Here is a 16,446-nt window from a genome sequence, read left to right on the forward strand (position 1 = left end):
TATACCGGGTCAGAGTCGGATCCCATCTATGCTAGTGTGTATCAGGCATAAGTCCACTGGCTAAATCTTCCTGCTGTATTCCGATAGAGTTTTGCCATTGACTTCAATGGACTGAGCTCTGACAAAGTTCAAATGAATAATGCCCAGGAGGCACCTGGCCATCTCCTGAGAGCAGCTAATCTTAGTGGTAGAGCAGCTAAAATATTGGCAAAGCTAGTTCGGCAGGAGACCAGGGAAGGGATGAAACCTGCCCGTTGTTTCCCTTGGAGTTATCCATGCACCCTGCTGTATGCTCCCTGCTTCTCATAGTTAGAGTGTCTGGATGGGAGATGCCGCTGCTGAAGCGGCCGGGAAAAGGGTTTTGCGAGCGTTTCAGGCCAGCACAGTTCGAGTGGGGATTAGACCACAGACAGAGACAAGCCCAGTGGAATCCACCTGAGATGAAAGCCGATTTCGACCCGAGGAAAAGTGCTTGTGTAACCCCTCACAGTCTGAAAGGGCTGCCAGATGAGAGCAATGACGGAACACACACTGCTTAGGTCTCAGGCCTTCTGATCCCGCCTCAGATTGGAGGCATGGTTAAAAGCCGATGCAGTCAGCTCTCGGCTAACTCTGCTTCCTCCATACACTGACCTTTAGCAGCCTCATTTGGCCACATCCTCAGCTTGTGCACGCCAGCCAGGTTCCATTGACGTCAGTGCCGATTTGCACCAGTTGAGGATCCGGCCCGCTGTCTGCTTTAAATGTAGTCCAAAAGAAACAGAGCTACAGGAAGTCAGCCAAATTAATTTCCTCCTTTGCCCCAAGGGAGCGAATTCGAAGGCTGGCAGTTATTTTAATTGAGCCTCAGTTACGCTATTTCTAACAACAACATTAGCTTGTATTTATTGTAGCACCTTTCAATCACATCAATCACTAACGTGCATAGAGACACACCTATAAAGCACTTTGCACAATGCCAAAATGCAGCCACCTCTGGGCTGCAGCAGTGCACAGCAACATGGCCGCAGACATGAGTCAACAGAGAGGACCCAGCCAGTGAACTTCAGCACCATAAGCACAGGCCTCTGCCACTTGAGTTGGGAGAAAACGCGGTCAGCAAGCTCCTATCCTCACAGAGGGTGACCATGGCATGTTCACAGCCACATGAACATGGAAGACCAGAACCCAGACAATGGAGGGGGCCATTATTACACTGTAACTCTGCCCCCATCATTCGAGGGGAAGTGTAGTGAGGAACACGGCCACCCTGGAGAAGAGGCCAGATATGACTGGCCTCTCTGGGAGGAGCAGCAGCCAGCACAGGGGAACGGTAGTGCAACAAACCCAGCCCCCCTTCCCACTTCACTGTTCCCCTGGGCCGTCACAGCCACGCAGAACTTCACCGCAACAGCTGGGACCAAACCCAGAGCCACGTGCTCCAGTGACACAAGCCCTTCCTACCAGGGCTGAGCCAGAATCGCCGGCAGCGCTAGCAGGATTGGAGTGGTGAGGGAAGCGGTTTCATTCCCTCCTCCCCCTTGCACACAGAGCCAGGCACCAGCTCAGCCTGGACGGATAATGGTGCTGAACACAGAGTCCCTCTCTTTGCAGTGAATCGGGAGCCGTGCCTCTTTCTCCTTAGTGCCGGCCCCTCTAGCTACCCTGCCAGGACACAGGGAATGTCATCTGAGCTACGGACCCCTCTGAGGGTGTCTGCCTGCCAAGGGCCTTGCTGCTCTCAGCTGGGTGGAGATCAGCAACAGCCCCTGCAAAAGAAAGGAGCAGAGCAGGTCTACGGAGCTGTAAGGAATCACTGGAGGGCAGCCTGGCATGCTATGGTTAGCCACAGCTAGGCCCCAGTGCCGGGAAACAGGCAGTGACTGGTAGCTGTGGATGCGGCCATCGAACAATGATGGAGGGTTTGGAGATTCGCTGCACCGAAAAGCTGAGTGGTCCAGCGATCAGAGAGCACTTCCGGTCAGGGCTAGGATGCGCAGTGCCCCAACCCAGGTTATTCAACGGGCTGGGGACACTGGGAAAGCAGTAATGCTGGAAAAAACCCTCCTGGTGTAAATCAGCAAGGCTGCACTGGACTCAATAGAGTGATGCTGATTTACACCAGCTGAGGCTCTCGGGCACATTTTCTAGAGTCAGAACAGGAACTCATCACAGATGACCCATGCCGTAATTGCTGGACAGGGCTCCCTTTAATCAGTCCAACAGCAATGGAAACAGAGTGAATCAAAGCCACCATCCCAGCCCAAACTCTGCATCAAAGACCTGAACTCTGGCCTTTGCAAAAACAAACACCAAACAGAGCTAGTGAAGAAAAACAAGGCGCAAGGCAAGGAGCCATTAGAACAAATAAAACAGAGGTTGTTAAATGCCTGGTATGCACGATGTGTTGGAACTTGCTGCTGTCAGCCGCGTGAGCAGACATTCACATGCAACCATTCATAAGATGCACGGTAATTACCTGCTAGAGAGACTGTATTGTGATGAGTTCTTGAAGCAGAGCATGATATCTCTAGCAACAGAATATAATGACAGTAGAGGATAGAGGCATTAACCCCCACAAAGCTCAGGAAAGGTGCTGGAGGGGGTGCTCTGCTGGGAGGCTGCAGGGAGCTCTCCCACTGTTAGGTTTCAGAGTAGCAGCCATCTCCCCCCACCCCACTCTCCTGCTGGTAATAGCTCATCTTAAGTGATCACTCTCCTTACAATGTATATTTTTTCATGGTCTGTGTGTATATATAAAATCTCTTCACTGTACTTTCCACTTTATGCATCCGATGAAGTGAGCTGTAGCTTACGAAAGCTTATGCTCAAATAAATTGGTTAGTCTCTAAGGTGCCACAAGTACTCCTTTTCTTTCTCCCATTGTTAGTTACACTCATTTAACGGGGAGCCAAATGATCATTTAATGTGAGATTATGGCAGCTTTGTTCCCGGCAGGACTCTGACCTTTCCCCCCTTAGCTCAAGGAGAAAAGCTCGGAGCATTGTATAACTCTCTCCCAGTTGGCACCATCCAATAGGCCACCTGAGTTCAGCGCAGCCAACCCGTATTGGATTGACAGCGCGGGGATAAAAACAAGAGACCAACTCGAAAGCGAAACGACGGAGAGTCCAGCGACACTCCAGCAGAGTTCAGACTGGAACAACGGAGAGTCCAGCGACACTCCGGCAGAGTTCAAATGTGAATCCAAACTTCACGGCTCAGGCCCGTCTCCATAAGGGGTTTGACTTTCAGAATACCGGACCTGAACACCTTGCCTCTAAGTCACAGTCAATCTCAGCAGCTCCACCAATTCTGTACTGGTGCAGGGTAGTGCCATACCCAGCGGTATGCATCTCTGAACCAGGGATACCTCCTCCTGGTAGTTAGGTTGTGGGACCTCCCTCTACTACCAGTATAAGCTGAAGTCTTGGGCATGCTGTTCACTGCCTCTGGGTCTGGCTACTCTAGTCTGTGTAGGGTCGTATGCTGCCCTTATCACTGCGGTATCTGAGCCCCTTCTAGTCATGCACGAAGTGATGTGACGAACATCCGTCACCTGGGGTTCATTCTCTCTCAGCCTCTCCCCAACTTCTGTCTTTGGGGTGTGGAGGGGGGAGCAACAGGAGACCTGACCTCTCCCCCCCATATTCCTGGGATGAGGCTTCGCAGGATCGGATTGCCTGCCTGCCTCCTTCCCCTCCGCTCATCTGGTAACAGTATCATCCCAAAGGTTCCATCAAGTCCTACGGCTGCAATGTTTGCTCATCCCACCCACATGTGCTGTGCCGGGAGGGATCTCTCTAGCTCACTGCCCTGGAGAGATCCCAGAACATCAGGGGGAAGCAGGAAATGACAGGGACACAACAGCTTTCAGCTCAGCAAAGGGGCCTCAATTTCCCCCCAGCCCTGCCTCTGGCTGCCGTTGGTACTCACTTGTCCAGAGACCTCTCAGGAAAGGTGAACTGGCCAAGGCAGATACGGTCGATGTAGCTCAGGGGGATCCGCTGCACCTGGACGCAGCTGAGCATTATGAAGTCATATTTGCAGACCAGGAGGGTGGTGTCTGTGATCACCACAACACGCTCCTTCTCGTTGTTCCAATGATCTATCCTGGGGACAAAGCATAGAGTTCAGACAGCGACCCTCCAAGCCACTGAGGGAGGAGAGCGGGTTGTGCTGATTACTGAAGATCAGAGCAGGAATCCAACCTTGGTTTGCATAAATAACCAGCACTGCAATTTGAAACAGCCCAGATATGTCTACACCAGTGCCTAAGGATAGATGGGTCCCTAGGTTTTTGGAGCAATTTCTATAGACCCCTGTTGGTTTAATCCCTCTTCAGTTCTGTAGGACTTTCCCATGTGGGAAAATAGAAAGCTGGGTTTTTTTTCTAATTTAAAATAATAATTAAAATAAAAAGAACAGTCTGCTCCCTGGCTGGGAAACCCCAGGGATCAGCTTGGGGCATGTTCGCAATCGTTACGTCTCTTGAGCGTATTGTTCACTAACTTTTACAGGAGGAATACATTTTGTGTCCACTAGGTGGCAGTGCAGAGAGATGTTCCCCCCCCTCCTTTAAAGCCTCTCCGAAAAGTGACCCTCCTGCTGAGAAGAGCTCATTTTAATTAATTGGCCTCTTACTCCGACTTTTCATGTTCTCGGTACGTATAGCTATAGCCAGTGGTGAGCTGGAGCCGGTTCGCGCAAACCGGTGGTTACGCTTTGAAGCCGTTTTAGAACCGGTTGTTACCCCGCTTCCCTGCAGGGGGCGCTGAGGCTTTGCTGGGCTCAGGGCGCGCAGTGATGTAATTCCTCCTCCGGCCACCGGGGGCGCTGCGCTGCGGGAGCCGCGTGGGCTGCTGCGTGGCCCTGGGCACGAGCCCTGGTGCTGCTGCTGTTCCCCTGATCCTGGGGCTCCCACGGCTGCCTAGGGGGTCCCCGGCTGCTCTGCTGGGCCTGGGCAGCTCCGAGCCTCTCTGCCCGCGAGCCCCCACTACCCTGCCCACAGCCAGCCCCCGCCTCCAGCCACCCCCTGCCCGCAGCCAGCCCCCGCCTCCAGCCACGCCCTGCACCCCCTGCCCGCAGCCAGCCCCCGCCCGCGGCCACCCCCTGCCCACAGCCACCCCTGAACCACCTGCCTGCAGCCAGCCCCTGCCGCACGCACCCCCTGGCCTGCCCACAGCCAGCCCCTGCACCCCCTGCCCGCAGCCAGCCCCCGCCTCCAGCCACCCCTGCCCGCAGCCAGCCCCCGCCCGCGGCCACCCCCTGCCCACAGCCACCCCTGAACCACCTGCCGGCAGCCAGCCCCAGCCTCCAGCCACCCCTGCCCGCAGCCAGCCCCTGCCACACCCCCTGCCTCGAGCCACCCCTGAACCCCCTGCCTGCAGCCAGCCCCTGCCGCACGCACCCCCGGCCTGCCCACAGCCAGCCCCTGAACCCCCTGCCCGCAGCCAGCCCCCGCCTCCAGCCACCCCCACACCTCCTCCCTGCAGCCAGCCCCTGCCGCACCCCCTGCCTCCAGCCACCCCCTGCACCCCATGCCGGCAGCCAGCCCAAGCCTCCAGCCACCCCCTGCCCGCAGCCAGCCCCCGCCTCCAGCCACCCACTGCCCGCAGCCAGCCCCCGCCTAGAGCCACCCCCTGCCCGCAGCCAGCCCCCGCCTCCAGCCACCAGCCAGCCCCCACCTCCAGTCACCCCCTGCGCCTCCTGTCCTGCAGCCAGTCCCGCACCCCCTGCCTCGAGCCACCTCCTGAACCCCCTGCCTGCAGCTAGCCCCGGCCTCCAGCCACCCACTGCCCGCACCCAGCCCCCTACACCCCCTGCCCGCAGCCAGCCCCCGCCTCCAGCCACCTCCTGCACCCCCTGCCCGCAGCCAGCCCCCGCCTCCAGTCACCCCCTCCACCCCCTGCCCGCAGCCAGCCCCTGCCTCCAGCCACCCCCGCCACAGCCCCTGAACCCCCCGCCTCCAGCCAGCCCCCGCCTCCAGTCACCCCCTGCCCGCAGCCAGCCCCCGCCTCCTACCACGCCCTGCACCCCCTGCCCGCAGCCAGCCCCCGCCTCCAGCCACGCCCTGCACCCCCTGCCCGCAGCCAGCCCCCGCCTCCAGTCACCCCCTGCACCTCCTGTCCTGCAGCCAGTCCCGCACCCCCTGCCTCGAGCCACCTCCTGAACCCCCTGCCCGCAGCCAGCCCCCGCCGCACGCACCCCCTGCCCTGCCCGCAGCCACCCCCTGCCTGCAACCAGCCCCCTCCTCCAGCCACCCCCACACCTCCTCCCTGCAGCCAGCCCCTGCCGCACCCCCTGCCTCCAGCCACCCCCTGCACTCCCTGCCGGCAGCCAGCCCCCGCCTCCAGCCACCCCCTGCCCGCAGCCAGCCACCTCCTGCACCCCTTGCCTGCAGCCAGCCCCCGCCTCCAGCCACTCCAGTACCTCCTGCCATGCAGCGAGCCCCGCACCCCCTGCCTCGAGCCACCTCCTGAACCCCCTGCCCGCAGCCAGCCCCCGCCTCCAGCCACGCCCTGCACCCCCTGCCCGCAGCCAGCCCCCGCCTCCAGCCACCCCTGCCCGCAGCCAGCCCCCGCCCGCGGCCACCCCCTGCCCACAGCCACCCCTGAACCACCTGCCTGCAGCCAGCCCCTGCCGCACGCACCCCCTGGCCTGCCCACAGCCAGCCCCTGAACCCCCTGCCCCCAGCCAGCCCCTCCCACACCCCCTGCCTCGAGCCACCCCTGAACCCCCTGCCCGCAGCCACCCCCTGCCCGCAGCCAGCCCCCGCTGCACACACCCCCTGCCCTGCCCACAGCCACCCCCTCCACCCCCTGCCCGCAGGCAGCCCCCGCCTCCAGCCACCCCTGCCCGCAGCCAGCCCCTGCCACACCCCCTGCCTCGAGCCACCCCTGAACCCCCTGCCTGCAGCCAGCCCCTGCCGCACGCACCCCCTGGCCTGCCCACAGCCAGCCCCTGAACCCCCTGCCCGCAGCCAGCCCCCGCCTCCAGCCACCCCCACACCTCCTCCCTGCAGCCATCCCCTGCCGCACCCCCTGCCTCCAGCCACCCCCTGCACCCCCTGCCGGCAGCCAGCCCCAGCCTCCAGCCACCCCTGCCCGCAGCCAGCCCCTGCCTCCAGCCACCCACTGCCCGCAGCCAGCCCCCGCCTCCAGCCACCCACTGCCCGCAGCCAGCCCCCGCCTCCAGCCACCCACTGCCCGCAGCCAGCCCCCGCCTCCAGCCACCAGCCAGCCCCCGCCTCCAGCCACCCCCTGCACCTCCTGTCCTGCAGCCAGTCCCGCACCCCCTGCCTCGAGCCACCTCCTGAACCCCCTGCCTGCAGCTAGCCCCGGCCTCCAGCCACCCACTGCCCGCACCCAGCCCCCTACACCCCCTGCCCGCAGCCAGCCTCCGCCTCCAGCCACCTCCTGCACCCCCTGCCCGCAGCCAGCCCCCGCCTCCAGTCACCCCCTCCACCCCCTGCCCGCAGCCAGCCCCCGCCTCCAGCCACCTCCTGCACCCCCTGCCCGCAGCCAGCCCCCGCCTCCAGCCACCTCCTGCACCCCCTGCCCGCAGCCAGCCCCCGCCTCCAGTCACCCCCTCCACCCCCTGCCCGCAGCCAGCCCCTGCCTCCAGCCACCCCCGCCACAGCCCCTGAACCCCCCGCCTCCAGCCAGCCCCCGCCTCCAGTCACCCCCTGCCCGCAGCCAGCCCCCGCCTCCTACCACGCCCTGCACCCCCTGCCCGCAGCCAGCCCCCGCCTCCAGCCACGCCCTGCACCCCCTGCCCGCAGCCAGCCCCCGCCTCCAGCCACGCCCTGCACCCCCTGCCCGCAGCCAGCCCCCGCCTCCAGCCACGCCCTGCACCCCCTGCCCGCAGCCAGCCCCCGCCTCCAGCCACGCCCTGCACCTCCTGTCCTGCAGCCAGTCCCGCACCCCCTGCCTCGAGCCACCTCCTGAACCCCCTGCCCGCAGCCAGCCCCCGCCGCACGCACCCCCTGCCCTGCCCGCAGCCAGCCCCTGCCACACGCACCCCCTGCCCTGCCCGCAGCCAGCCCCTGCCCGCAGCTAGCCCCCGCCTCCAGCCACCCCCACACCTCCTCCCTGCAGCCAGCCCCTGCCGCACCCCCTGCCTCCAGCCACCCCCTGCACCCCCTGCCCGCAGCCAGCCCCCGCCTCCAGCCACCCCCTGCCCGCAGCCAGCCACCTCCTGCACCCCTTGCCTGCAGCCAGCCCCCGCCTCCAGCCACCCCCTGCCCGCAGCCAGCCACCTCCTGCACCCCTTGCCTGCAGCCAGCCCCCGCCTCCAGCCACTCCCGTACCTCCTGCCCTGCAGCGAGCCCCGCACCCCCTGCCTCGAGCCACCTCCTGAACCCCCTGCCTGCAGCTAGCCCCGGCCTCCAGCCACCCCCTGCCCGCCTCCAGCCACCCCCTCCACCTCCTGCCCGCAGCCAGCCCCCGCCTCCAGCCACCCCCTGCCCGCAGCCAGCCCCCTCCACCCCCTGCCCGCAGCCAGCCCGCGCCTCCAGCCACTCCCGTACCTCCTGCCTCGAGCCCCCGCGGCCCCTGCCCTGTCCGCAGCCAGCCCCCATCTCCAGCCACCCCCGCACCCCCTGCCGTGCCTCCAGCCACCCCGTCTCCAGCCACCCCCACACCCCCGCCTGCAGCCAGTCCATCTCCAGCCACCCCCCGCACCACCTGCCCTGCCCGCAGACATCCCCTGCCACACGCACTCCCTGCCCTATCTCCAGCCAGCCCTGCACCCCCTTGCCTTCAGCCAATCCCGCACCCTCCTGTCTCCAACTAGCCCTGCCCCACGCCCCTGTCTTCAGCTGGCCCCACGTCCACTGAGCCCTGCAGTTCCCAGGGCAGTAACCCTGCACACCTGCTTCAATGAGGGGGGCAGGGAGCAGCTGGGACCCACACATGTGCGCACCTTAGGGTGACCAGACAACAAGTGTGAAAAATCAGGATGGGGTGGGGGCAGGGGGTACCAGGAGCCTATCTAAGAAAAAGACTCCAAAACAGGGACTGTTCCTACAAAATCGGGACATCTGGTCCCCCTAGCACACCCCCAGGGCGTGGCGGGGCCCACACCTGGGAAACTGAGCTTGTTTCTAGGTCAGGCCCATCTTTTTAACAAAGAACTTCAGGCAGGGTTAACGCACACCCGTGTTTTCCCAGACGGCGATTTAAGAACCAAAACGCCTGACCTGTCCAGGGGACCATCAGCTTCTGGTTTTACCCCTCGCCTCAGTGGCTCACTGCAGTCCTCATCTAGCCCCTTCCTCCAAGGGCAGACTACAGTCCAGCTTTAGGCCACTCTCCTCATTGGCAAGTAGGTGTAAAGCGGGGGGCCCACCTGCTACTCTGGGCCCCGACCCAGGGACCCTCTGGTGGCAGCCACTTAGTGCCCTCCTCCAACTCTCCTCCTCTGCCTGCTCCCCTGGGCTGCTTCCCCATAGCGCCAGCAACTTCGCTGCCCCTTTGTGTCAGGGCCCCAGGCTGGCAGTCGTCAGCCTAGAGCTGCCGCTGCCCCTGCCCCCCCCCCCCCATCCTAGTCTTCTCCCTTTGCCCTCCAGGGAGAGACTGAGCTCCTCTCTGCCCTGCAGCCTTCTTATAGGACCCAGCCTGGCCCTGATTGGCTGCTTTCAAGCCTCCACTTGCCTGGCTCCCAATAAGCCCTTCCATGATTGGCTGGGTCTCTGTGCAGCCTCTCTGGTTTGCTCTAACCCCTTCCATGCCAGACTGGAGCAGCTTTGAAAAACTGCTAACTGTCTTCTTTTGTTTTTCCCCTTAGACTTGCTTCCCCTGGGATCTTACCTACCAACTCCCTGAGTTTGCTAAAGTCTGCCCTCTTGAAATCCGTTGTCTTTATTTTGCTGTTCTCCCTCCTACCATTCCTTAGAATCATGAACTCTTATCATTTCATGATCACTTTTACCCAAGCTGCCTTCCACTTTCAAATTCTCAACCAGCTCCTCCCTATTTGTCAAAATCAAATCTAGAACAGCCTCCCTGCAGTAGCTGTCTCCACCTTCTAAAATAAAAAATGGTCTCCAATACATTCCACGGATTTATTGGATAATCTGTGCCCTTATTTTCCCAACAGATGTCTGCGTAGTTGAAGTCCCCCATCACCACCAAGTCCTGTGCTTTGGATGGTTTTGTTAGTGATGATGATGATTGTAGTTTGGATGATTTTACAGCAGATTCTCTTTCTAGTATAGAATAAAGATGAGCTTTAAAAAAATCCCACTAAGGGATGCCACTGAAGTGCGCCCACTCCAGGGTGTGGATCCCCCAGGATTATTGTAACTAGAGGCAGGGCTAAATTAGCTGAGGAGAATTGAAGGAGGCTGAGCCAAACTACATTGTGCTGCCATCAACTGGCCACAGTAAGCAGCAAAAAACTTTGCAAAGAGAAGTTTGGTGGAAGGAGCCTGAATTTATCTAGTGGCAATTACTGAGCCAGACCTAGGAGCTTCCCAACGATCTTAGATCCTAAGGAACGCTGACCACTCTCCGGTTGTCAAATACACACACCGAGGTGCTAAGAGAGACTCTGATATGACCTATTCTACTCTATATCTATTATCACCATGGTGCGCACACACAAAAACCCCCATTCATACAATACACACAAGAGTATCTGTTCCCTGAGCTCTCAGGAGCTTTGGAATGGACAGGTACCCTTCTCCCCCCTGTGGGGCAATCCTGAGGTTTGATTCATCAGGGTTAACTGACAGAATAAATTCAGAGATGCTTTTGGTCTATCAACTACATAACTAGCCCTGTCCAGAACCACTTTTAAAGACGTGTATTTAAGCCTCAGACAAAGGCCACTGATGGTCGGCAGATACTGCCCTTGATGGACAACTGATCCAATATAACAAATCATTTGCCTTGAGGCTTTACAGTGAGACGCTTAAAGACTGATTTTTAACGCTGTGGGTAATTAACTATGATAGCAACTTACCTAGGGATGTGATGAATTCTCCACCAGTTGGAACTGTTAAATCAAAATTAGGTGTCCATTCAAAATATACACTCTATCTCCACCACAAGTTATTGGGCTCAATGAAGATATCAAGGGGTGAAGTTCTCTGGCCTGTATTACACAGGAGGTCAAACTAGATGATCACAGTGATCCCTTCTGGCCTTAGAAAATGAACATCTGTGTCTCTATTGTACATAATCGCGCTGGGAAACCATGTAATAAAGACCAGGGTAGCCATTAGCTCAGAGCACATGCTTCCATCATAGGGAACTCATAGGAAAATTATGCATTTAATTGTTATCAGAGCCACGCACCCACTATAAATTCAGTCTGGCCACAGGAGGTATTCCCTGGATGCTGTCATGGCCCAGACACCAGACATTACCATCACGTCTCACACCAGGGCACCAGCAGGCCACTGTGTCGGTCCCTGGTCTAGGAGAGCTGGGAATGGCCATAGGGGAGGTGACAGAGATGGGCAACTCAAGTGGGGGGGTGAGGTGCCAGGAACCGCCAAAGAGAGGTCAGTCACCCACAAGGCGGGATTAGGAGCTGAGAAATCCTGGGGATTCATGTGCCCCACACAGATACAGTGTTCTTACAGGCCCACAAAGAGACACTGACTCTTGGGGGGAAAGGACAGCGCTAATACCCAGATGCAGACTCGGAGGAGTTGTCGATGGGGATGGCTGTAGATCTATTATAGAGACGCTGCTCAGTTATCCAAGCACACACTCCAGAGGCCCGGAAAGGGCTCGTCCAACTCCCATGGCCGCCAAAGGAAAGGCGGCCAGTGCCCTCAGCGAATGCCTTTAACGCAGGGACATGGGCGCCGGGGCAGACCTCAGTGTGCACCTGCCCGGTTCCCTGAGATGGTCTCTGCTGAAGGGTCAGAAGCGTTTGCAATTTCCACAGTAGTTAAGGGGAGGAGGAGGACGATACTGACCGGTATACTAAGGCCATCTCGTGGACTGCACTTGGCAAGCTCGGGCCAGCCCCTCTGCCAGGCCAGCGCTGGGCCGTGCTGAGCTGTAGCGGGTGAGGAGGGACCATAGTGCCATTCTGCGACTGCCCCCACCAGGCCCGCGTTGGCTGGCAGAGTTTGCTGGAGCACAACAGCCTTGGGCCACGTCCCAGACAAAGACAGCCCCGGGGCAGCGAGGGGGTGATGTCAACGTGTCATGCCAGCTCTACGCCATACAGCAGTGCCTCCCCGCACCGGGGTGCATCCCCGCCCCCCGCGTCAGATCCAGCAGCCACATGGCCCCTGGCTGCTGCAAGAAGGGACAGGCCCAGAGCAGACAATGCGCACGATGCTGCTGCAGCAGCCCGGGAGCTATTCTGTGCACACTTTGTGGCCTGAGCGAAACGGAGTCGATGTGGGAGTAAGGTGGAGGTGGCAAGCCCATCGCGGGCAGGTTGGGAATCCAGAGCCTCGGCTCAGCTTAACTCCAGTGCTCCGGATAGTGAGGAACTAGGAGCGTTTCCCACAGGCTGAAAGATGCTGTCAGCAACTTCTCATGACCGACAGCGCTTTCTGGGCTCAGGACCAGTAAGCGTGGTGGTCTGGGGGAGGAACAGGGATGTGCAGCACAGCTGTCTAGTTAGTCACAATGGGCACAGGTGACCCACTCCCTGGCAGAGCCTTCAAACCACCTACCCACTACAGTGACAGGAGAGGGAGATGGGAAGCACAGCACGTGGATCTGGCGGCTCAATTGCATGGATGGAAAAAAGCAGGAGGCGTCTCTCTCAAACACGAAGAGGAGCAGGGGGTGGGGGTTTGCAAGCTACTTGCTGCCTTTTGTGTGTGGAGGACAGCGTATGTGTGTGGTTATGTGAAAGGCACAATCGTTCCGCTCATGGGGAGCGTGTCTCCCCGTCACCCCTCTGGAGGCCAGCCCCTAACTGACACAGTCTGCCCACAAGTGTCTGTGAATGTCACTGCTGTCTGCTCCCAGCTGTAACGTCAGGCCTGCTCATGATTGTGATCATATCGTCCTCTAGCAGTGGCAGCCTACAGAAGCAGCGGAAACCTGAACGTTACTACAGCTAACAGCTATTCTTCTGCAGCCCAAGTATGACTGGGACTAAGCCCGATGCCTCTGTTTTGTTGTTTAGCCAATATCCACACCATCTGCCTGCAGCCACGGATTTGTTCCTAGGAGTGCCACGCTAATTAATGACAGGTTTCAGAGTAGCAGCCGTGTTAGTCTGTATTCGCAAAAAGAAAAGGAGTACTTGTGGCACCTTAGAGACTAACCAATTTATTTGAGCTGTAGCTCATGAAAGCTTATGCTCAAATACAATGGTTAGTCTCTAAGGTGCCATAAGTCCTCCTTTTCTTTTTACTCTAATTAATGACGGGCCGCAGTTGAGAGTGGGTCAGCTGCGCAAAAGCACCAGATCTAGGGGTCAGTTCCTCTAACATTCCTCCAGGATGAAGAGTACCTGAGAGATACTGATTCCCTTCCCCTGGGTGCATGCCTGCACATACACACCTAAACAAGGTCAAAATGCAGAATCCAATCCTTGCACTGCTGAACTAAGCAGCAAGAAAAACAGCTCTCCCCTGCTCTCTCTGACCAGTTGTAGGGAGCAGAAAAGAGGAGGCAAGGGGTGATTTGATGCATGGAGGTTAATGCCGACAGCTGGCTGGTGAGACTTCAGTGATATCACAGAGGGATGCAGAAAAGCGAAAGCGTCTGGATGGGAAAGCACAGCAGACTCTGGGGTCATAGGGCTAAGAGAAGAGACCCATTAGTCATCACTGCCATGGCTCACGCATAAGAAACATTTGGAGCTAAATTAAAGGGAGGGCAGGACAATGCACTAGAGAAAGCGACCGTGCAGCAGCTCAGCCTAGCCTACGAACCTCCGTGCTTGGAGTAAATTGATGTAAGAGGACTATTGCTCAGCTTCAGAAACGGGAGAGTGTGAGCCCCTTTTGCAATCCTGGCAGCAGTGGGCAGGAAGGAGAGAGATGACACACCCACATCATGTGTGGGGGCTGAATAGATCCAGTGCCACGTCAGAAATAAAAAGCTAGTGGCTGATATTGGATAGCCCCCGAAAATATACTGCAAGCTACAGAATTGTGGTCATGAACCCAACTCCAAAGGCTGAGCTGGCTCTCAAAGGGCCCCAAACTACAGCCCTCAACAGACTTGACATGACAAAGTTCCAGGTCATTAGAAAGGCAAGGAGAGTGAGCTTGTATCTTGTATTGGACCAGTTTCTGTTGGTGAGAGAGACAAGCTTTCAAGTTTACACACAGCTCTTCTTCTGGTCTGGGAAAGGTACTCAGAGTGTCATGGCTAAAAGCAAGATGAAAGAGATTGTTTAGCATAGTGGCTCTCAACCTTTCCAGATAACTGTACCCCTTTCAGGATTTGTCTTCTGTTCCCGGCCTCCAACCCCCTGCCCAAGTTTCACCTCACCTCAAAACTACTTGCTTACGAAATCAGACATAAAAATACAAAAGAGTCACAGCACTCTGTTACTGAAAAGTTGCTGACTTCCCCAGTTTTACCACATAACTATAAAATAAACCAATTGGAATATAAATACTGTACCTGCATGTCAGTGGATAGTATACAGAGCCATAGAAACAAGTCATTGTCTGTAGGAAATTTTAGCTAGCTGACTTCGCTAATGCTTTTAATGGAGCCTGTTGTAAAACTAGGCAAATCTCTAGATGAGTCGATGTGCCCCCTGGAAGAGCTCTGTGGACCCCCAGAGGAACGTGTACCCCGGGTTGAGAACCACTGCATGAGTAGTTAACAAGGTGAAGTGGCCAGCTAACATCCCTGCAGCCATAGACTCGTAGGACTGGAAGGGACCTCGAGAGGTCATCGAGTCCAGTCCCCTGCACTCACAGCAGGACTAAGTATTATCTAGATCATCCCTGACAGGTGTTAGTCTAACCTGCCCTTAAAAATCTCCAATGATGGAGATTCCACAACCTCACTAGGCAATTTATTCCAGTGCTTAACCACCCTGACAGTTAGGAAGTTTTTCCTGATGTCCAGCCTAAACCTCCCTTGCTGCAATTTAAGCCCATTGCTTCTTGTCCTATCCTCAGAGGTTAAGAAAAACAATTCTTCTCCCTCCTCCATGTAACAACCTTTTATGTACTTGAAAACTGTTATGTCCCCTCTCAGTCTTCTCTAACAAACCCAATTTTTTCAATCTTCCCTCATAGGTCATTTTTTCAGGACCTTTAATCATTTTTGTTGCTCTTCTCTGGACTCTCTCCAGCTTGTCCACATCTTTCCTGAAATGTGGCATCCAGAACTGGACACAATACTCCAACTGAGGCCTAATCAGAAGAGCAAAAGAATTACTTCACATGCCTTGCTTACAACACTCCAGCTAATACATCCCAGAATGATGTTCGCTTTTTTTGCAACAGCGTTACACTGTTGACTCATATTTAGCTTGTGGTCCACTATGACCCCAGATCCCTTTCCACAGTACTGCTTTCTAGGCAGTCATTTCCTATTTTGTATGTGTGCAACTGATCGTTCCTTCTTAAGTGGAGTACTTTGCATTTGTCTTTATTGAATTTCATCCAGTTTACTTCAGACCATTTCTCCAGTTTGTCCAGATCATTTTGAATTTTAGTGCTATCCTCAAAAGCACTTGCAACTCCTCCCATCTTGGTATCGTTCGCAAAATTTATAACTTTTGTCATAGGACAAAAAAGGGGGAGGGAAGGTTATTGGGTTACAGAGTGTTGTAATGAGCCATAAATCCAGCATCTCTGTTCGGGCCAGATTTTTAGTGTCTAGCTACGTTATGAATTTAAGCTCCCAAGCTTGTCTTTTGAAGGTATTATGCGGGTTTCCTTTGAGGATGAGGACTGATAGGTCACATATGTAGTCATCTGTTGCACAAAGTGTTCCCCCCGGGCGATGTGGTGTTTTTGTCTTTCATTATTTTCCTGTGTGAGCTCATTCAAGAGTGTAGAATTGTCTTCTTTCACCCACGTCGTTGTTAGTGGGGCATTTAGTGCACTGGACGAGGTACACACGGGGTACGGCAACACTGCAAAGTCCAGGGGTCATTGGACAAATCCTTCAATGGTCTGATTAAGGACTTACATAGATTCAGCTAGAAAAAAAAGGGTTTTGGTTCTTGGCGTTAGCTTTTTTCTGAAAGGGAGGACATGCTTTTCAAAAGGTCCTAAGTGACTTGGGAACCTAAGTCCCATTTTCAAAAGTGACGGGCATTTAGGAGCCTAAATCTCATTGAAGGGCAGCAGGTCTTAGGTTCCAAAGTGCCCAGGTGATTTTTGAAAATGGGATTTGGACTCTTGAAAGTTTTACCCAAACTCTCACCTTGGACAGCTGGAAACAAATCGAGAAAGAACATGTGCTTGGTTTTGAATGCGCTAAGGCCCCAGCCCTGCAAACCCTCATGCAAGATCAGGTCCCACGCTTGTAAAGTGCCTTTGACCCATCAGGATAAACTGCC

General features: G+C 56.7%; 1 protein-coding gene across 1 annotated transcript in view; it reads right to left on the minus strand.

Annotated features, from left to right (window-relative positions):
* TPRG1 (tumor protein p63 regulated 1) overlaps positions 1–16,446 on the minus strand; it is a 115,025-nt gene that overhangs the window by 38,886 nt on the left and 59,693 nt on the right. Inside the window, exon 4 of the mRNA XM_073358734.1 lies at positions 3,916–4,092. Within this exon, the coding sequence (XP_073214835.1) occupies positions 3,916–4,092 (177 nt within the window). The remainder of the gene's footprint in view (positions 1–3,915; positions 4,093–16,446) is intronic.

The sequence above is a fragment of the Lepidochelys kempii genome, chromosome 9 (assembly GCF_965140265.1).
Source record: "Lepidochelys kempii isolate rLepKem1 chromosome 9, rLepKem1.hap2, whole genome shotgun sequence".
Taxonomy (NCBI): Eukaryota; Metazoa; Chordata; order Testudines; family Cheloniidae; genus Lepidochelys; species Lepidochelys kempii.